The sequence below is a fragment of the Topomyia yanbarensis genome, chromosome 2 (genome assembly GCF_030247195.1).
Source record: "Topomyia yanbarensis strain Yona2022 chromosome 2, ASM3024719v1, whole genome shotgun sequence".
NCBI classification, from domain to species: domain Eukaryota; kingdom Metazoa; phylum Arthropoda; class Insecta; order Diptera; family Culicidae; genus Topomyia; species Topomyia yanbarensis.
Genome location: NC_080671.1, coordinates 13,245,425 through 13,267,136, shown reverse-complemented (window position 1 = coordinate 13,267,136; position 21,712 = coordinate 13,245,425). Strand labels below are relative to the sequence as shown.

Here is a 21,712-nt window from a genome sequence, read left to right as displayed (position 1 = left end):
TTTTGCTCCGGAGCAACAGGGAGTAACTTCCATGTACTGGAACAAACCTAATAATCCCAATAAAGCATTATCTGGCAATGACTAAGCAAGCACCAGGTACACGCTAAATCATGTGTTGTGATCTTCATCAGTAGACGACACCCATGAAGACCATAACTCGTAATCGAAAGATGTGTGCACTGTCACTAATAACGAGGTTAAAAGGTCTTCAAAAATTCTTTAATGGGTATCATCCCACTAAAAAGCCCCAAAACAAAAATTTGCCTTGTTTGACGTTGTTACTGGATCAACATCCTAAATTAAGATAATATGTTTTAAATAATTTACTAAGACGACTACGGGCTTGTTTTTTATATATTGTCTTGAAAGGCGCCGTTGTATTTTGTATAAGATACCCACAGTGTCGTGTTGATCTTCACAACTGATCAAGTGACTCTTCAAAGTACGCATCATCATAAAAAATTATCACCTGTTTACTGTGTAAGCTTTTGTTTGCAACACCCTGTACCTATTCAGATTGTAAATTTTTCATCAGCGGCGGAGGTGACAAACAGCAACAGGTATGAGCTAGCTGACCTTCGCGATGAATGCGGTCTGATGACCTAAGATCTGTTTACTTTTGCGGACGAAATCATTTCAAATAAAATGATTTTTACCGTTAATCGGAACATATTTATTAGTTTATAGTTAATTATTAGTATTTTTCAGTCTAACATTTGCTTCTTTTCCATTGTTTCAGATGCACCGTGGTCCTGTTCAACTCGAAAAAACTCACCCAATCGTTCCTGCTGAATACCGCCAGGAAAGCAATCACCGCGGTCGCATATTCGCAATGCGGTCGATATCTGGCCACCGGTGAGTGCGGACACAATCCCTCAATCAAGGTGTGGGAACTAGATGCCAGCGGAAGCGGCAGCTACGAAAATGGAGCAGCCGGAAGCATTGTGGCGGAATTTTCCGGCCACAAGTACGCGGTTAGCTGCGTGGCATTTTCACCCACCGGAAAATATCTGGTGTCGGTGGGCTCACAGCACGACAACGTAGTGAACGTGTTCGATTGGAAGGCCAATCTGAAGATAGCCTCGAACAAAGTTAGTGCAAAGGTGGTTGCTGTGAGCTTCAGCGAGGATGCCAATTATTTTGTGACAGTGGGGAACAGGCACGTAAAGTACTGGTATCTGGAGGGTAGCAGAAAGTACAAGGAACCGATCCCGCTGATGGGACGGAGTGCTATTTTGGGCGAGTTGCGGAATAATGACTTCTGCGCGGTGGCCTGTGGAAAGGGAGAAATGGCGGACAGCACGTACGCGATTACTCGTAATGGACATCTGGTGGAGTTCAATGCACGACGACTGCTGGACAAGTGGGTTATGTGTAGGACAAATGCGGCCAACTGTATGGTCACCAGTACAAAGTATATCTTAGTGGGATGCGCGGAAGCCATCATTAGGTAATTATTCCTTGTATTTGGAAGCCTTCGCAATATTTTCTCCTGAAATGCCCCCGAAACAGTTACAAATAACCATTCAATCCGTCCCAATCCTTTATTCCATTCCAGAGTATTCAACGCGGAAACCTTGGAGTACATAACGACCCTCCCACGGACACACTTTCTGGGCGTGGACGTAGCGCAGGGCATTCACATCAATCATTTGATGAGTACGCCGCAAAATGCCAAGTATCCGGACACGATCGCAATCGTGTACGATGAAAACCGCTCGAAGGTGACGTGTGTGTACAACGATCACAGCCTGTACATCTGGGATCTGCGCGATATTCGGCGGGTGGGCAAGAGCCACTCGTTTCTGTATCATTCGGCGTGTATCTGGGGTGTGGAAACGGTGCCATTTAACTATCTGAAAAACAACGTTTCGGATATGTTGCCATCGGATAGTTTCCTGACGTGTTCCTCGGACGACACGATCCGGGTTTGGGACATCGATAACTGCGAGAGTAATGATCTGTACCGGAAAAACATCTACAGTAAGGAATTGATGAAGGTGATCTACATCGACGAGGAATTGAACTTTATCAAGGATATGGACAATCCGATCCACAATACGGAGAAAAATTCCAGTTACGACGGACGGAACGGGGTAAGGTGTATCAAAATAAATCCGGCAAATAGTCAGCTGGCCACGGGAGATAGGAGCGGTAATATTCGGATCTATAATCTCAGTAATCTTAAGTTAATTACGACGATCGAAGCGCATGATTCGGAGGTGTTGTGCCTCGAATACACAAACGAAAAAATCGAACGAAAACTTCTGGCCAGCGCCAGTAGGGACAGGTTGATTCACATATTCGATTGTGAAGCGGGTTATAGGATCTTGCAAACGCTGGACGATCACTCGAGCAGTATTACTTCAGTGCGGTTTATCGGTACGGGCAAGCAGTTCCAGATGGTGTCCTGTGGTGCCGACAAATCCATCATTTTTCGCAACTTCCAAAACAATGTCTTTCTAAGGGGAAACAACTGTGCCGGTAAAAATACGCTTTACGATATGGAGGTAGATAGTAACTATAAACACATCCTGACTGCCTGTCAGGATCGAAACATTCGTGTTTACAGCACGCAAAATGCTAAGCATACCAAGACCTTCAAGGGGTCCCATTCTGACGAGGGAAGCTTAATCAAAGTAAGTCTCGATATGAGCGGAATCTACATCGCGACCTCCTGCACGGACAAAACGCTCAGTGTCTATGATTACTATTCCAACGAGTGCATGGCTCGAATGTACGGCCACAGTGAGCTGGTAACTGGTTTGAAGTTTACCAACGACTGCAAGCATCTGATTTCTGCAAGTGGGGATGGATGTATATTTGTTTGGCAAGTCCCGCACGATATGATTGTGACGATGCAAGCTCGACTTTCACAGCAAGCCCTTCGATCTGGCCATCAACCTATTCCTCGTCCCCTTTCCAACGCCTTCACCGATGCCATCATGGAGCACCATCAGCCAAACAACGATCAGTATGGATCACCACCAAACAATTTGTTCATTGAGGATGCTCCAGTTACTCCCGGCTACCGATTCTCCGATGTCGGCCAGTTACCTCAGTGGGCCAAACGGAAGCCTACCGAAGATCAACCAAACTCCCCGGTCCTAGGAAGCAGTCCTAGCCAAATTCAAAACTTTGGTGGTCCACCGAAACCTCGGGGACGATGGGGACAGAAGGGACAGTTCGATGAAGCTTTGGATTTGCGGAACATTGTCGAGAGTCCTATGAACACAACGTACAACAATGAGAAGCCAGGTTTGCATCACACAAATAATAATAACACACCAACTTCTGGTTACAACAGTGGTAGTTCTAAGGATGTCTACAGCAATGCCTATCTCAGCGAGGATAGTTCGATAGATAGTGGTCGAGAAAATCGACGAGATATCACATTCCTGCATAAGAAAATTTCCGAAACGAAAGCACTACATTCACTTAATTCGGAATCGAACACGGAGCACGATGGTGATGTGGAAGACATTTCAGATGGTGAACGGACCAGTTCCGAGCATGGCATGGTATACTACCCGACGGCAGCGCCTTCTACGCCCACGTAAGAGCAATCTATGCTTCATAGAAATGATTTATTTTGACGGCTTTTGTCTTTCAGAGATTTCAAAATCAACGAGATCGATGTTAACGAGCTTAGGAAATCGATACGACGACAGAAGCTGGAAAAACAAGGACTAAGTATAGCGGCGCAGCTGCAATTACAAAGTGCAGCTTCGACTGGAACCGGTACCGGTACATCGGATGACGAAGACGAAGGATCAACGCCTAGTGGTGACAACGCGGATCGTTCGCTGGCATCCACATTGGGTGGCAGTTCCGAAAGTATACCTCAACAAACATCGTCCACCTTCCTTCAGGCAGCACTGGATGGTCCCGCCAGTCTTTCGGATAAGGAACGAGGTAATTATTTATGACTAGTAAGGTAATGTGAAAATAAATTGATCAAAATGTTATTTCAGTTCAAAGCCGCAAAAGCATCAGCGCGATGCATAATAACGACGCCAAAATTACCACCAGTATCTCCAAATCGTACGCCAATAACAAAAAGGAGGAACTGATGAAGGTCATTAATGAGGCCAAAGCAAAGCTGGAAAACGTAAGTACCCTTTTTTTTACAAAAAGCATTCTCTCTACGCGGTGCTTGAGAAAAGATTTGAAATTTATAATGATCCGACGACTCATCATCCTTCCTTTCTCCCGCATGTTTCCAGAGGATTAGAATTCATAGTGTGCGTGACGTAAAATACTCATTAAATCTAGTTATTTCTAAGGTGAGAAATACATGTTTTTGAACCGCACAATGTCGACTACAAAATTACCGTAATTATTACCAGTCAATTGTACTAAACTCTGTGCTTCACAGTGACAGCGCCGCCGGTCATTTATGGTCCGCTGTCGGTTGTCGAATAACCCAATAACACACTTCCATAATAGCTTTTGCTGTTGACATCATTTCCATAACATCTGTCACGTGTGTCTATAACGATTCGTCTCTCTACTCTACTTAATTCTTTACGATGTGCTTGTTCGAAATCTGCGCCCCACCTTCATGTGACTAACACAGATCACGCCGATTTTGATGCTTCTCTGTAGTTTATCGTCCCTGTGATATCAATCAATTTGATTTGTGAATCCATATGTTTTCGGGACGTGCCACCATTAATCTTTTGCTTTATAATGCCTCTGTGTTGTCTGTTGGTGGCTCACTTGTGCGGACTGAGTGCCATTGATTTGCACACCTCGCAACGTGTTGATGATATAGTATGTAATGCGGAGCAAAAAGTTCAGTGTGTTTGATGCTATATATTGTAAAAACAGTTGTTGTTGATCAGTATTTAAATTTTGAAAGATGTTCATGTACTGAACAAAATACTTACTCTATGAATATATAGACATACACTTACGTTAGGTTCACATGCTGGGTGCTGAAGCGTGCCACTATCTGTCGATCAGTCTAGATCGGCTGCAGTCGTCTGGTACAGAGAGCTCAGTTGTTTTGAGGAATAACTCATCTGCTCGTTTGGCCACAGGAAGTTTTTAATGTTGATATCTTTTTTTTTTTTGAGTAGACGTACCTCTTCAATCGGTGCCCCAGTACTCGAAGAGTGTTGATGCGATTGGAACAGCATTTTCAGATGCTAACGAAATTCTGGAGAAGGTTCAGTCTTGAGTTTACTAGAATTCCTAACATGTGGAATCGGTTGCCGATTCTGTTGGATCATTCGACCACGCTTTCGATGTTTTTGCAGCATATATGTGTAAATTTAGGTTTCTCCGGACAATGACTAAGTTTACGCTTTCGGTCCATTTTGAGACCGATAGAACATCTTTTCTTAGGGTCTGACTTCTGGTGTTGGTTCCTTTAGCCATCAGCAACACATCGTCGTTACTGATAGTGTAGATCCCTGAGGTACGCTATTGTCGGCCACTTTGCGGTTAAATAATTCTCCATTTGCAGCTACACGAAAGGTTCTTTTGTTAAGGAATCTAGACAGAATGTTTATCATACGACTAGAATTTTTGATTTTTAAGGGTTCGGAGGATGGCAGGGAGTCATGTCGTGTCGTAGGCATTATCTAGTGAAACAATTTTCACATGTTCATTCTCGTTCGTATTCAGATATGATTTCAAGTACGCTAAATGAGAGTCAACGCCTCTACCGGCTATGAAAGCGTGCTGTCGATGGTCTAGCCGTTCGGAGGCTTCATGTTCGGTAACTAATCGGCTGTTTACCATATGCTCGAATAGTTTTCAGCAAAGTTCTATGATGTCCTTGCGACACGCTGAAAGAGCTTCTTGGAACCGTTGCAAAATGCTCTTTTTCCAGGGGTCGCCATCTTCGATTCGGCGAAGTGCCATAGCCATTTTCTTCGGGCTTTCACTGATGGTTCTACTTTCCGGAGACCACCACACGACTGTCTTCAGACCAGGCTTACCACTGGTTCTGGGTATGCTTGCTTCAGCAACCGCTATAATTCCACATAGTGCTGCTAATTGTATCCTCGAATAGTTGCCAGTTTGCTCGATTGTCAATCCATCGCGTTCGTCGTCTAGGCTCATCCTGGCATCCTGGGGAGTCAATTAGAATCGGAAAATGATCGCTGTCGGCGCAATTCGTTATTATTTAGATAAACCGATTGTCAATCGATATTGAACAGATTGAGTCGTCGAATGCCAGTGTGCTTACGGTAACGATTCTTGAGTGGGATCCGTTGTTCAATACTATCATTTCATGATTTATCACAGTTTCTAGAAACTTGGCGCCGCTTCGGCGCGTTTCGTGGTGCATTCGGTTTGCTACCCCATGCTGGGTGGTGGGCATTCACGTCACCCATCAGAAGGACCGGTTTTGGTAGTTCCTGTATCAGGCTTTTTAGATTTTTGTAGCATTTTTCTCTCAGGGGGGTAGATAGATCAACTGTTGTTACGGCATTTAATTAGCAAGGAACTGGAAAGTGAAGTATATTTTTTAATATTAAGCGCCATAGTACTCAAGGGAGAGCAAGGCGTTGAAGGGAAAAAGTTTAGAAAAGCGTAGAAGGATCATATTAGCAAGCTTAGAGTTTACCGGCGACTTAACCCTTTGTCTTTATCTCTTTTGTTTTTCACGTCTAGGTCGAGGCTGGCTTGGTGCCCGCGATTAGGTGTTCTTCCCTGCTTCTTGCACTTATTGTTTACCAGTGTAAATCCGTCGTCATTGTTATTACCTTCCTTACCGATGTTGCCTACGGTTGATTTTGGGTGCTGGATGCTTTGCGGTTGTCATTATGGTCTCACCAGCTGCCACAAATTTGGCCACCGTTTGTGGTTCAGACATTGGTATTGAAAACTCTGTTTCGGGTTGATTTGCCGTAGATGAGTTGGTATCCGGTTGAGATGCATTTTTTTCTGGATCTTTCGCGCAGGTGGTCCATGCTGGTGTGCTGTCTGATTACAATACTTGCACGTAGGAGTTTGCCCTTATGGGTTCATAGTGTAGTTAGTTTAATTTTAGTTTCGTGAGTTTTGAGTTTTATTGTCAAGTGGGAGGGTTAGCCGTTAGGAGTACCTGAGAAGAAGTTTCTCCAAGAAGTATCTCAAGAAGGGTACGAGGTGATAGGTAAAGTAGCCTTACATCTATATAATCATTTTCAATATATACGGGAATCTTAATTACAACCACGTGTTGTAAGTTGTTCTGCAAAACGAAACGCTCGGCTTGGGCTAAACGTGTTGAATGATATTAACACTGCATTGCGAAGATGATAACACTGAGGGTACGCGACTTCCGCAAGCCTAAGTTGCAATTTTACCTTCAGAAGGTATTCCGCTTCACAAAAACTCGGTCATATTGAACAAAATTTAAAGTGATCGACCGCGGCGTTGAGTCGGAGTAGAGTTTTTTCGTCAACTTTACTCATAAAGACAAGAATAATCCGATGTTTCTTTGTTCTCGGGACAATGCACACCAGATCGAGAGGTCTTCTGTTCACTTGGCTCGATTATAGGTCTGACTCCGGCAGAAGTAGAAAGAAGTGTCTACCGTGAGTATAGCACGGCCCGAGCATAAGATGGTAGCCCATTCCGATGTAGTTTTCTCTGAGTGAGTTCTCTTCAGCGTTCGTATCCTGATGACTTACTACGGTCGGCCTATATTCAGCGAGTAGAATTTGTAGTTCATTACGATGAGTTCGGAGTCTACTGATATTCCCTTGGATAGCAAATATTTCGGATGGTAGATGATCAACGATTTCGGGTTCGGGTGTCTGATAAATTTGGTGAGGTAACCAAGAGCTGTATGGCCTCTGTAATTTGGATTTCGTTGAGTGCTGGATCGTTATCGAGCGAACGAATGTATGGTTTATCGGAACCTAGGGATTGATGGTTTCTGTTGATACTCACCGTTGTTATAGCTCTGCAGGCTGAGCAAGACTCGATTACATTCTATAATGTTGAGGAAAGAGAGACATTCTCTGAATGTTCCTCTTCCGACCAGACATCTGGTTGCTTGTTCGACTCTTAGTTCCTGAGGGTGATAGGGAGATAAGTAGGTATGGCTCTGATGGGATGTACTGAGTGGTACTTGCGTGTTAGTACCCACGCTTTCCTGTGCCAGCAGCCGCCGAAAGCTCATCGGATGGATCCGGTACTTTCTCGGTAGAAGTAGAAAGGGTAATTAACATTCTTTGTAAGCGCCATCATGCTACAACTACACTCAGTTTTTTTGCTCGGTTTTTTCCGCGTGGTATTTTTTTACGTGGATTTTGAAATTGACGCGGTTTTTATTTGCGCGGTTTTTGAAATTTACGCGGTTTTCATTTACGCGGTCTGTTTCCCCCGCGTAAAAAAACCTGAGAGTGTAGTTGGGCTGTTGAGTTGTGTTAGCTTTCCTTTGTTGATGGTGGTACGGTTTCTTCCGGATTCGCTGTAGTTTACGGCCGCATTTTCTGAGATCACTGTACACGGGTTGAGAGAAGACGTGCCGGACAGATCATTCACCCTACTGCGTTTCTAGAGCTTCCATCCCGGGAATTTATTTCCCGAGAATCCCGGGATTTTTGGATTTCCCGGGATTCCCGATTCCCGGGAAACTGTGTTTTCTCATTCCCGGGATTCGGGAATCCCGGGAAAAAAGATTTTTAATTTATTCCATAAGACTTAGATTCTCCAAATGAAATTCTGTAGGAAATATCTTTACCGGCAAACATTTGGAGTGAGTAGTGAATGCAGATTGTGCTTTTCTAACTGATTTTCAGATCAATGGACTATATATCTTTAGGCTCACTGATGTTTTCGTGATTTTTTTAGGTATATAGTCCACACCATACTCAAAACACTGCTAAAGAATGTTGCATTCATTTAAATTTTCATTCAAAAATGGACTAATTTGCCGGCCTTTATACCGAACCATTTCCTTACAGTAGCGTTAGTGATGCGCACGATATCTCTGCCACCGATGAACCGATTGATCAGATTTTTAACAATTCTTTTAATAGTTTATTTTAATAGTTAGATCTTGAATGAAAGGGCTTGCAATCAAATTAGTAATTGAAATTGCGTTACTTTCTTAAAAAATCGATGTGTGTTTGTTTCAAAACTTGGGATGGTTTGCAGTGATATCATGCTTAACGCAAACGCTATTTAAAATAAGGAATGTTTCTAGAACGTCTGCAGAAATATTTGGTCGGTTCATCGAATGCATATTTCGTCTTATTTGTTATACTGTAACTGTAGTATCTGTAATTTTTTGGATGTATGAAAAGAGATACATAACGTTGTATCTGTCCAATATCCTGCGCATCCGAACTCTTTGAATGCTTTCAAGGATGCAGGCAGGATTTTTGAAGGGATACGATCAAGCAATCCAAATACTTGCCCGTAACAGGAAATCGATATGTAATAGGCTTCATCCATCGTTGCACAGTTCGTTCATTATCTGCTTGATTTTGATTCACACTTAATTCGAAATGATGCTGATCCTACTGTGACGGAAATGGATTCCATGTATATACTTTCCTCTTTTGATCGGAAGTAACTGCACACTACCCAGAAGCAGCTCAATTTTTTCATTCAAAATTACCAAAGAAGGTGCTTTGCACTAAATTGATCACATTCCATCGTATCAGAACAACGAATTCCAATTTTTGACAGTAACTCCAGCAGCTGCGTATAGTATATCGTCTCAATCGTTATCGTAATTAAAAGTAAAAGTTTTGCGTAAACTTATTGACGAGTTATCAAATGATTGAATGATGTGTAGGCCACCAAATCGCCATGTTCTGACAACTGCTTTAGGGCAGATATACATGCAATCCAGAGATGCCAGGTACTTTTTTCAAATGTCTGCAATAATAATTTTAAAAGTCTGGGAAGTACAAAAAATGTTCGGCAAGCTAGTGTAACCAAGAGCCTTTATATTCAAAAATCTGCAAATATCTGCAACCAAACTAAAAAATCTGCAAATATCTGCAACCAAACGGAAAAATCTGCAAATATCTGCGTCATCGAAAAAATCTGCAGCTTAAATTAAAAGTCTGCGAATTTGCAGACTTGTCTGCAAATCTGGCATCTCTGATGCAATCAAACGGGTTTGAAAACTTTTCAATTTATTCTTTTGTTTTCAAGAGAAACATTCACCTTTTTATTTTTCTTCTATATTCCCGGGATCCCGGGATTTCCCGGGAAATTTATTATTTATTTCCCGAATCCCGGGAAGCTGAAAACCGTCGGGAAATGGAAGCTCTATGCGCTTCCTTGGGAGGAAGTGGGGTGGGTGCTACACTCAATGTTGCAAATATTCTTCGCCGAACTAGTTCATTCGTTCATCATCGATGCGATATTCGTCGTGTCATTCACCCATGCCTCGAATAATGCTGCGCCGTTCGTCACACGAAAGCACAGAATCATCGAAAATGAATAATACAAACAAACAAAAAATCCGAATCTGATGACTGCTGTTCGCTGCTTGTTCGCATCGTTGTTTGTTGAATTTAGCCATTCATGCAATGTTCATCTTCACGCATCGTTCGGATCGGCACACGAATGGCTTAGGTGATAATCGCCACTAGCCATTCTTTGCTAAGGATTCTTCGTTCTTCATTCCTCCTGCATTGCGACCAAGAAAAACAAATTTTTTGTTCATTGATTGAAGGGTCAGAGCTTCATGACTGAAGTGGTGCAGAAATGCTTGCTATGTTCGGAATAGGATGACTTTTGCTATAAACAACAATTAGTATTACATAATGATTATTTGGCCTGTGTTAAGCCAAAGGGGACCAAGCGCCATTTTAAGATGCCTGTCTATAAAACGCTATCACATACAATGTAATGCTAGTAACATCAACACAAAATTATTTTTGAGTACTCAAATAGTAATTAAAAGCAAATTAGTATCCCTCAACTTTCTCAGTTAATGGCAAGTTATCAAAAAATGATTTTTTGCATGAAAAATACCAGAAAAAAATCATGGCGCTCGGTTCGGTATGGCTTAACACAGGCCATTTGATGATGTTTTTTTTTATCAGATTTGAAACGGGAAGCTGCGTAAGCAAAGCAAAACAAATTAATTACATATGTAAATCTGCGGATATCTCGCGGGCGAAAACCGAATCAACACAATTATGAATCTACATAGTAGACTATTGGTACTTCAAATAACTTTTTTTCTAATGATGAAATCAACACTGGGTGATAGTTTCCTTGAATCTACGTTTAATGATTTTCTTAGGACCATTTGGCACAAATAGCAACCGTAAGACGAAATACTCTTATATAATATAATTTATATATCTATAGAAGTATAATCAAGCCACAAGTTTTTGACAAATCGATGCATTCCGATTTCAACCAAACTTAGCAAATATTAAACTTTTTGCCAAAACTGAACTGGTTAGTCTTATACCCTAGTATCAATTGAGGTTTTATCGTACTTTTATAGCCACTCATAACATTTAAATTGCACTTGTAGCGTGCTATAAAACTTCAATTGTTGCTTGTAAACATAAGTTTTTGTACCATGAAAGACTATTCTTTAGCTTAAATAGCAGCTAATATGGTTTTAATTTCAGCAAAATTTAGCATGTTTTCGATAAAGTTGTACAACAAAGCATTACAGAAAAAAATGCTGAATATGTATATCTTACTTGACATGACATCAAGAAATAAAATTTGGATATATTCTATTAAGGGGCTACACCACTGTAGAGCACGCCAAATATGTCATGAAAATGGACACAAAATTAATTAAAAAAGCTAAGCAATAAAAAAAATCCTACGTACGTCGCTGGAGAAATCAATTTTGAATATACTGTGAAAATTTCCAAGCGTTCAAAAATCATTTGTTCGAGTTACATTTGCGGCTTCGAGAAAAACACGGTTAAAGTTTTCAGTACACACGAGATATACATAAGAGGCATTGCGGTAGAATGGAAAATCTGAATATTTATGTATTGTTTGCGTCTTCCATGTTTTGGGACATGATTTTTAACATTCTAAAGCCATTTTTGACTAATAAATTGAAAATCGACTTTTTTTTATTCTACAGTGCTGTGACACTTTAAAACCGTTTTTAGATAAATTTAGTAATTATTATTTAACATAAATGTAATCTCTGGACATATTAAAAATATTTTAGAGCGCATGAGATGTTTAAGGACACCAACCACTAAACTATTTTCATTTGAAAGTTATAAGAACTTCGTCATCTTCGAATAAAGTGCCTGAAAGTGAAACCTGTTTTTTCCATAAAGAATATACGACTTTTTAGAAGAAAAAAAATGGCCTGAAAATGCCAAAACAATTTTTTTATATGTTGCAATATTCATTCAAAATCCTATATAAAAAGTGTTCATAATTTTTTCACGGAACAAACTAGAGTCTAGGGAATCAATACGTCAAGACATATCAATCCTCTAGGCCAGATTTTTAAAGGCAATTTTTTTTTTCGAAAACTTCAAAATTTCTTTTGTGGAGAATATGAGAAATGGACGTTAAAAATATCAATATTTTCCAATATCGCTCAAGTGTTCTACAAGTCATGACATACTATGAAGTTGAACGGAAATAAGCTTTGCTTGCCATAATCAGTGCTACTGGAATATTAAACAGAAATATTTTTAATGAAAAAGTGTTCATAACAGTTTCATAAATAAATTCAAAATGTCTAGCGTGAAAATGAGTTCCGCGATATGCTTTTTTTTAAACGACTTATTTTGATCAGAAATGTGTTGATTATCTTGAAGCTTGCGTTACTAAATTTGATCAAGTTGTTTATTTTAAGTGGGCGAAATTTAAATGTAAAATTGATTGGAACTTGGTATTTCTAGCATATTTCGAAAATGTACGAAAATTTAATTGCTCTGACGATAGAGTAGGGGAACATGGGGAGACTTGACTAAGTGTAAGATTCTACATTTGGCTATAACGTATTCTCTTTGGTTTTTAATTTTTTTTAAATATTTTTATGCTTGTTTCGATCCCTTAAGGTAATTATAAATGTTTGAAATGGAAAATACTTTCATCATAGAAAATATTCTGCTCGGGGCCGCCGTACACTAATTACGTAAGGCTTTTTTAGAACTATTCAACCTCGCCCTCCCCCCAGATGAGAGTTCGTATGATTTTGGTGAACTCCCTCTCCCCCTACATAAGATTTTATCTTACTTTGTGTAATTTTAAATCATATTGTTAATTCATTAAATTATTCGATAGCGAACACGATACTTATTGAATTATTAAAAGAGAACTCAGGACAAAATTTAACTACACACCAAAAAATTATAAATTTTATCATTGACGTAATTGCAAACATGACACAATTTAACAAACCGTAATTCACGAAATGACTAAATATTAAACATCACCGTGTTCCATTTAATTTTACATGAAACATATTTTCCATGCGCAATGACATAAAATTACACTTACTGTCATACAGAACAAACGCCATATGTGGAGTAAAATTACATGATTTACGAAATTCAATGTCATGTAAAATTAAAATCAAACGTAAAACTAAGTCATTTTTGATGCTCGTATATGTCAGGATCAGGAGACGTAAATTTATACGATTTTTTCTAAGTGTGTGTATAATCATCTGTAGAAATTTCATTTGCATCCTAATTTCGCCCAGTAGAAATTTCAGAATAAATTTTAAGAGATATTTAGAAACTCCGATTTGTTCCACATAATTTGCTTCGCTATATTCCACTTCCTTTGAATCTATTTTTTTGTGATGTAGAACTCAGAAGAATTTATAACCTCTTCTGGTGTGAATTTGTTCGGAGTTTCAACTATAACGCTTATCGTACGCATAGTTCCGACATAGCTATCTTCGAATTTTCTTGAAGTAAAATACAGTTCACACTCTGGAACTATACAGCCAACAAGTTCTTTGACAATCACATGGAAGAAAATTTTTCATATACCTTACGGGTTTGAAGCGAAAGTTCGAAAAGAAGGATGTTGGTCTAACAACACGAATGGTCTCAACACTTCTTAACTCGTAAAGCAGATTGTGACTCCAGTTCCCGATCAGAACAATGTACCACCAAGAGTCAAGAAATTTCTGTAACTGCTCCAAAACCATCGACAATTAAGCCGCCCCTTACGTTGGCAACAATAAATTCCATAACTAATTTAACAATCATATTTTGTCGCTGCAAAACACTTCAATTTGAGGTCTGCGTTTCCATGACCATGATGTACAGTATGTGCTCATTTTGTTTGATATATAAAATGTTCATGGCACAAATAAGAAATAGTTTCTTTTCTTATGAGAAGAATATTTTTCTTATCGATTTCATTTTTCATGCATGTTTTATGATATTACTTAAGAAAGGACAAACTTTCCCTCCCCCAGGTGAGAATTGGTAAGATATTTTGAAACACCCACTCCCCCCATATGTCCTTACGTAATTAGTGTATGACCCCTAATTAATAAATTTGCGTTAAATGATGTATTTTTTATCAAACTGTGGTACCTACTGTTAATGTTAACCACGTCACAAAAAATCTCACCTTAAACATCAATCTAACTTTATAGCACTAGTTAACAAAGTTAGCAGTCATGGTTGAATTCGTGAGATGTGCACATGCAATGTAATCATTATAGCTAATCCCTAGAAGGGAATGCATTAAAAAATCGAAATTAAACAATTTTATATTTTTTGTTGGTATCTAAGGATCTCGACAATATGGAGTAAAATAATTACAGCACGTTTTTTATGCCAAGTCTTTCCCGATGGGGGAACAAGAAGTAATATTTGTATTGTCCATATTACACCCACAACACACTGTTCATTCTACAGCTAATTTATTTTTAAACAACCGTGCTGATTAAGCGAATTCGTCGTGATACTACCAAAACATGCGCAATAGGTTAAATTATTGTGATATAACACCATGAGCAGATTAAAATCAAAACTTCATCCAAAAGAATTTTGTTTTGCTTATGCCGAGTTTTATCACCAAACATGGGTTCAATCTCCTTTGAATACTTGACACACAAGGCTTCTATTAAGATTGTACTATATTTAACAAATATTGCCTTGATTCGGCTGTTAATTTAACCCATAGTTTTGTACTGAAGAACCAGTAGCGCATTGGCTTGTTCCGAAAAGTACAACGCATCAGAATAAAAATATATTTCTTCGCGAGCCATCATTCTGCGAAGATAAAATTGAAGTCATCTTCGCCAATAGTTGTAAGCGATCATCGCTATGGTGAGGAATGGTTTGCTGATTCGTTTATTCGTCATTCGCTTCATAGCTTCCTCGTGCAGTTCATTCGGTCGTTCGATGAGTAGCAAGGCAAGAACGTATGGATATGGCATTCGGGTAAACACGGATTGGCAGTCGGATTCATTCGTGGATGAATATCAACAGCAAGTTGAATATAACAGCGAAGAACGATGTTGGACGAATGCAGGTGATTCATATTCACCGTGCTTCGTCGCGATGAAGATTCTGAAGCAACATTGGCTACACTTTCCCTAACCCCGAGCCGCTGGTTGAGATTGAATATGATATTGTTGGCGTTTGTGTTTAAGTTGACGATGTTAGTAGAACTGGAGATGGATATAGTTGCATTAGTTGAATTACTCGTTGAAGTTGAATCAAACTTGTTCGCTTCGTGTTTGACGTTTCATCATCAATATTGCGAATCTTTTCTAAAATCCACATCGAGACATTTCAGCCATGCGCCACCAAGCCGTGCGCCGAATTACGCGCATGTTCACTTTGCATTAGTGCAAGCGAAAAAACGGTTTGACGTTTAGTTTTGTTTCGTTGACACTCATTTGTGTTACATATAGCAACAAATCGACGAAACGCTAGTTTATCTCGGGATATGCAATATTTGGGATATCGGAGGTCTCACACATGGTGTCCATTCTTTCTGTTTCGACATCGGTTGCTTTTAGTGTTTCAATGTTTGGCTTACGCTTAGTGTTTGCTAGGAGGGTCGTTTGCCCGCCAAAGGATTCTGTCTCTGCTGTTTTCGACTAAGTGTCGGTGTGTGGGCGTTTCAGGAGTGCAGATGGGCTGATTTGCCTCTGGAAACGACAGCTTCTGTTCAACCTGGATCCGGATTATTTCTATTTAGACCACAGATTGGTCGATGGTCCCCTTTGCAATTGATACAGTAGGCCTGACTGGTGCAATGATCTTCGGTGTGGATGTCACAGCAGTTATTACAGCATGCCGGACCAGGACATCGTGACTTGGGGTGGATCGTATCGGAAACAATAAATTACACATCGGCAAGTATTGAGAGTTGGATGCGGTTTCATCGTCACTCCGGTTCCATCCGAACGCCGACTCCCCATCAATAGATCGTACTGCGCACTCTATGCTTTGCCAACAACAAACGCGTTTGGTAGTTTTGTGTTGTCTTTGCCTTCCGTTTGTAGTATCGTCAGCTCGCCAAACTTACTGTGTAGGTCCATAAACAGTGGTATGAGTCAGTTGGATGGTCCCGGTGGACCTCCCCAACTGGTGGTGGTCATGACTGGTGGTATCGGATTGTTATCTTAATTTTTTACGCTTCTCATGGCCAACGGTCATCCGTCGTCTACCTCAATGAAGTTGATACGGTTCGTCACTACACACGCACTGAGTCACTAGGTAGTTGTTCCCTACACAGAAATACTGACGGGAATGCTTGGTATTTCAAGGTTGAATTTGGTGGGGAAAGGCTTCCTATAAGTCTGTTATCCTGGTATTTGCGTTTTCGAAAATTTATTTTTTCACACTCAGTTTTCCCGGGGCGGACCTGAGGTCACCCCAGATAGTGAAATCAGAAACGAAGTGGAATTATCCAGCGAAATGACTCAAGGATGAGAAACCGGGTGTGGTCGACACCACACTCAAATGTTAAGCCTTGCGCAAGCGGTAATGTGAGAAACTGGGTTGGATATTTACCACACTACTGTCTGATACATAATCTGAAAAGCATAAAAAGTGTGTGGTGAATATGTGCGACGTGGTGGATACAGTCAACATATTAAGTTTTAATTCCATGCAACTTCACACAGCATTGGTGCATCTTGGTTGTTCTACCGGGATGTGTACAGCGGTCTATCTGTCCTTCAACTCACTGTGTAGCGAGCTAAAAAAACCTGTTGGCGAACAAACAGCAGCATAAAGAAGGGACCTACGAAATCGTATTGTTTCCTGCAGCATAAACTCGTGGTAGCTTTTGTTGCACGATCACACCGAATTTCTAACCGGTTGGTCTTTCTATCGCGGCAAATAAGCTGCGGTTAGTTTTTAGCGGAGACAACTGTTAGGTCACGCTAGATTTCGCCCAACGGTTGGGAAGGGCACTACCCGAAATCAATGATTAATAATTGCCGCCTTTGTAAGCACAGGCACTTCGATCGAACGCTTCTATTCGTCTGCCCATTTGTCTAGTCAGGTTTGCGCATTCATTCTGTTCTTTTCTCTCTCGTGTAGTTGACGTTTCTGCTAAACGGTACTTAGCTCCGCATCGGTTATCGTTTAGGCAGTATCCGGATACTACACTACTATCAGCAGTGTTGTCAGATTGGCTGTTTTCAACACTATACACTGAAGATCAGTCGAAAACTCAAACAACCAATAGACTGTGTAGTCTTCCAAGTTAATATCGATTTAGTCCAAAATAGGCACAAACTCATCGGAATCCGATACGGTTGTTCAATTCACAGTGGTTGTCAAAGCTTTTTTGACTTGCGGGTTCTATACGACTTGACGTTAATAATTATATAATTAATAATATGTAATATCACTATTACGGTAGTGCATTTAGAAATACCAACATCTCGGCAAGCTATCTTAATTAAAACATAATACACTTTCACTTAATGAAATCTCTGCATCAAGTTTTATGCCACTTCACATTATCCGAAAACAGTCATATCTTATGATATGTTGTCTTCGTTTCATGGAAGTATGCAGTAAATTCCCATCTTTATGCGTTCTCGAATTCTTGTTTTTTTCAGGTTGGTTACCGATCCGGTCTCCGCGCTAGTCAAAGTATTTCCGATCTAAGTCATCCGATGGGTGGAGGTATTGGTGGAGTAGGACGACAGCAACGAATAGGTAAGTTTCAAAATGACTCCAATCGGCTTTAACATTGTCATACGGATTCAAGTAAACACATGATCCAATGACACCTTCATGCCTCTAATTGTGGTGGTGGACGTTTCTTTTGGTTCAATCTAAAAATGCTTCTAAAGTAACAGTCATATTTGTTCTGTGTTTCACAACACTTCTAACATTGTAGATACTTTTCGACTACGGACTAACATCGCTAGATGCACTAATTTTGAACACAAGCTACTTCTTCATTGTATAATTTATATTTTTTGGTTTTCAGCTAACGAGTAGAGTAGAAAAAGTCCATGAAAACATATTCCTATCGAAATGAATGTTACCCTGGGGTTGGTGTAATATTGCAAACTTTAAATAATTTGATGTTATTTGAAGGTTATCAGTTGTCATGCCGCCCCCTCAAAACTAGCTACAAACAGAAGCGTTAAATTCGCTTTATTCTTTTCTACTTCTATCCCCCATGCTGCCCTGCATTGTGCTGTGCACTCTGGCTTTACGGTAAATTGTAACTCTGATTTCAACACGTTAGGTGACGCACCCTATACGTATCGTAACTATCCTCAACATTCTGTGATTCCGAATGCCCACAACTACCTGAACTGTGCTGCCTCTCGGTCCCGTCTTATCCAGAATTGTGCCATGATCAATCAGTTCCAACAAGAACTACCACCCTATCCGAAAAATCTAGGAATCTATGCCAAACTCGACGAAGACGAGAGTGACGATGAGATGGTGATCCGTCCTGATAAGCTTGAACTTCCTGAGCTACCCCCGGTACCAGCAGATAAACTCCGCAAGCATCCTGGTATCCTGAAAAACTACAAATCGTGTCCAGTGTCCCCTGTGCACGAAGAACAGGAATGGAGTATTCTGTCGAACCAAGATAGTGACGCGGGTCCTTCAGACCGCCAAACTCGACACTCGATGTACTACGAAGATGCCAAAACCATCCTGGACATGATTCACTCCGATACGGAGAAGATGATTCAGGAAATCACTAGCAAATACGGTGATTTGGACGATCTGGAACCGAAAAAATCATCTCAGGAAACGAAACCGGCAATATCAACGGATCGCGATCAGGATCGGTTGGAAGTAGTTAACAAACCTCTCAAGGAAGCCAACAGTACCGCTCGAAAGGAACGGAACGAACACGGGTTCCTCTCCGAGGACGATCCTAACTTTAGCTCCGATTCGTTAGAAGACTGTAGCTTAGACTTAGACGTAGACAAGACTGAACAAGGTAGAAGTAAACGTAACACCTGTGCCAAACATCAGAAACCGATCGTTCCCCTACCCAAGCGATCCGTTTCGGATTACTTAATTTACGATAGCTTCCTACCGGTTCCTTACCGAAACGTTTCTCTCTCGGATATATTGGACGAAGACAAACGGTGTCCTGATAATCGGTTTCTGGAGTCACAAAGACATTCCAGCGCAAGTTTCTTCCTTGGGCAGCAATATCCGGATCGGAAGAGTCAGGAAAGTATTCTCTCCGATGACTACGGAAGTGGTGGCGTTAGCTATTGCAACAGCATGGAGAGTATCTTATCGGATGATTCCGAATGCAAAAGTGCGCCGCTGGAGGTACTGTTCGAGCGAATCAAGCGCGATCGTAGTTATTGCGTCAACAGCGAGTATAAGAACGAACCCGGTGGTACCTCTAAGTCTTACGGATCCAGTCCGAACGCCTGCAGTGGTTTTGATTATTACATGCAAGGGAACTATTTCAATCGAGATATTCCTGATGGTTACAGCTGTGATAATTTAGAACCAAATCCTAGAATCTCCGAGTCCCGATCGCCCCAGCACAAACGGCTTGGTGTCCCGGGAATGCCAACCTCAGTCAGTTATCCACGATTCATATCAAGCTCCGCAATGGCTGCTGCCGAGGAGATTATCGAAGAAGATTTCATTCCGTCTTTAACCGCTAAAGCTGCTCAGTACGGAGGTGGTACGGTGAAGAGCCTGAGCAAAGATTTCGCTAACCAACGAAAACAAATGAATTCCAACCCGATGTACAACTGTGAGGGGAACGAATTGTTTGTCCGCAAAACGGTCAACGCCACTAATCACATCACACGGTCGGACATTTTCGGGAACGAGTCTTCGGTGTACGTTATGAAAAAGTCGTGTAGTTTTGAAATCGAGATGGGCGGTCGAAGAATCGCTCGTAATTCGAAAAAGTTCGAGCAGAACTTGCAACGGTTCGAACAGGAACGGCAGCTATCGGATCGTTATCGATTCGGTGGGAATCTTGAGATGGATTATGTTCCGCACAAACCACCGGTCGCTCATCGACGGTCGGCTAGTATGAAAGGTCGTGGCCGGATGAGGTCAAAGGAAAAGTTTAACACTATTATCGGACAGATGTCGTCCTCTGTGCAGGAAGATAACAAGCTACGTGACTTCGTCAACAAAGACTACATGTCGAAGGAGTTGAACGTTGTCGGTTGTTCGAAGCGAGGAACTCAGGAAGCGGGGGACGAGAAGTCTTTTGAGATTTACGTAGCCGAGAAAGGTGTCTGCGAGGACGATAATATGGATAGTTTGGAGTTGTTGGCGAAGCCGGATTTACGCAAGGTAAACTCGGTGGATTCTTTGGATGATGGGCGTGAGATGCAGGAATGTAAGGAGTCTCCAGTGAAGGGTAGAATGGATTTGGATAAGTTGATCAATTTTAGCTTGGTGTCGTCGGTGGAATACAGTAAATTTTTGGACATTGAAAAAAAGATTGAGATTATTAACAAATTAGTGGAAATGGAAGAACGGAAGCTGGAACAAGAGCGAATGGCGAAGGAAAATCGGATGAAGCCGTTCGAGTGTGATTCGCGGCAGAAGGGATACGTCAAGAGCCTGACGGAAAATTTTGACAAATTGGCAAAGGATGCACAGGAACAGTTGGAAAACGAGAAGAGCTGGCATATGGCTCATACGGCTAAGATGAAGCGGAACTTCAGTCTGCCGGATGTGTTGGAAGGGGCAAAGTTTCAGCCGATGAATTTTCACGATTCGGAAGATTTGTTTAAGCAGAAGGACGAAGACGAACTGTCGGAAAAGGACGAACACTCGCTAGGATACGTCGAGGGTGAAGGTGTGGAGAAGACGTAAATTTATTGTAAAATATTAGATGTTGTGTTACTGGGTATCTACTGTTCTTGATGGGTTCGCTCGTTCATGTTTTATTGCTGACGCAGAAACGCGCCTCCAGACATTGTTGCATGGGAATATTTATCTTTTTGATTGCTTTTTATTCACTTTGGCGTAGATTCTGTAGTTGTGTAACCGTAAACTGCTTCTGCTAATTTCCAACTTAGGTTCTATTGTATTTTGGCACGCCAATAATTATTGACCGTCACTGTTGCTGATTGGTGGGATTTATAATTTTCTTACCGTTTGAAGGATTTTAAGTTATTTCGATTATTTTACTGACGCAGTTAGCCTCACTTTTCTTGACAGTTCACTAGTACTGTTTACATGGACTTAGAAAATTTTTGTGAACGACTCGATTCGCTCCAAGCAAATCACAAAGAATTTTTCTGTCCATGTCCATGGGCTGGATGTTGTTGGCTCGAATCAAAACTTGTCGAAAGTAAACAAAGTTCATTTCATATCGTCAACCTGGC

General features: G+C 40.9%; 1 protein-coding gene across 12 annotated transcripts in view; it reads left to right on the top strand.

Annotated features, from left to right (window-relative positions):
* Nucleotides 1-21,712, top strand: part of LOC131682346 (uncharacterized) — a 318,536-nt gene that overhangs the window by 283,663 nt on the left and 13,161 nt on the right. For 10 of the 12 annotated variants that reach the window (XM_058963739.1, XM_058963740.1, XM_058963747.1 and 7 more), the window contains 7 exons: nucleotides 740-1,450; nucleotides 1,559-3,556; nucleotides 3,614-3,915; nucleotides 3,975-4,111; nucleotides 4,227-4,286; nucleotides 17,975-18,074; nucleotides 18,616-21,180. In XM_058963739.1, the coding sequence (XP_058819722.1) occupies nucleotides 740-1,450; nucleotides 1,559-3,556; nucleotides 3,614-3,915; nucleotides 3,975-4,111; nucleotides 4,227-4,286; nucleotides 17,975-18,074; nucleotides 18,616-21,180 (5,873 nt within the window). Of the gene's footprint in view, nucleotides 1-739; nucleotides 1,451-1,558; nucleotides 3,557-3,613; nucleotides 3,916-3,974; nucleotides 4,112-4,226; nucleotides 4,287-17,974; nucleotides 18,075-18,615; nucleotides 21,194-21,712 lie in introns of all 12 variants that reach the window. The other 2 variants (XR_009304069.1, XM_058963749.1) reach the window with 2 other exon arrangements.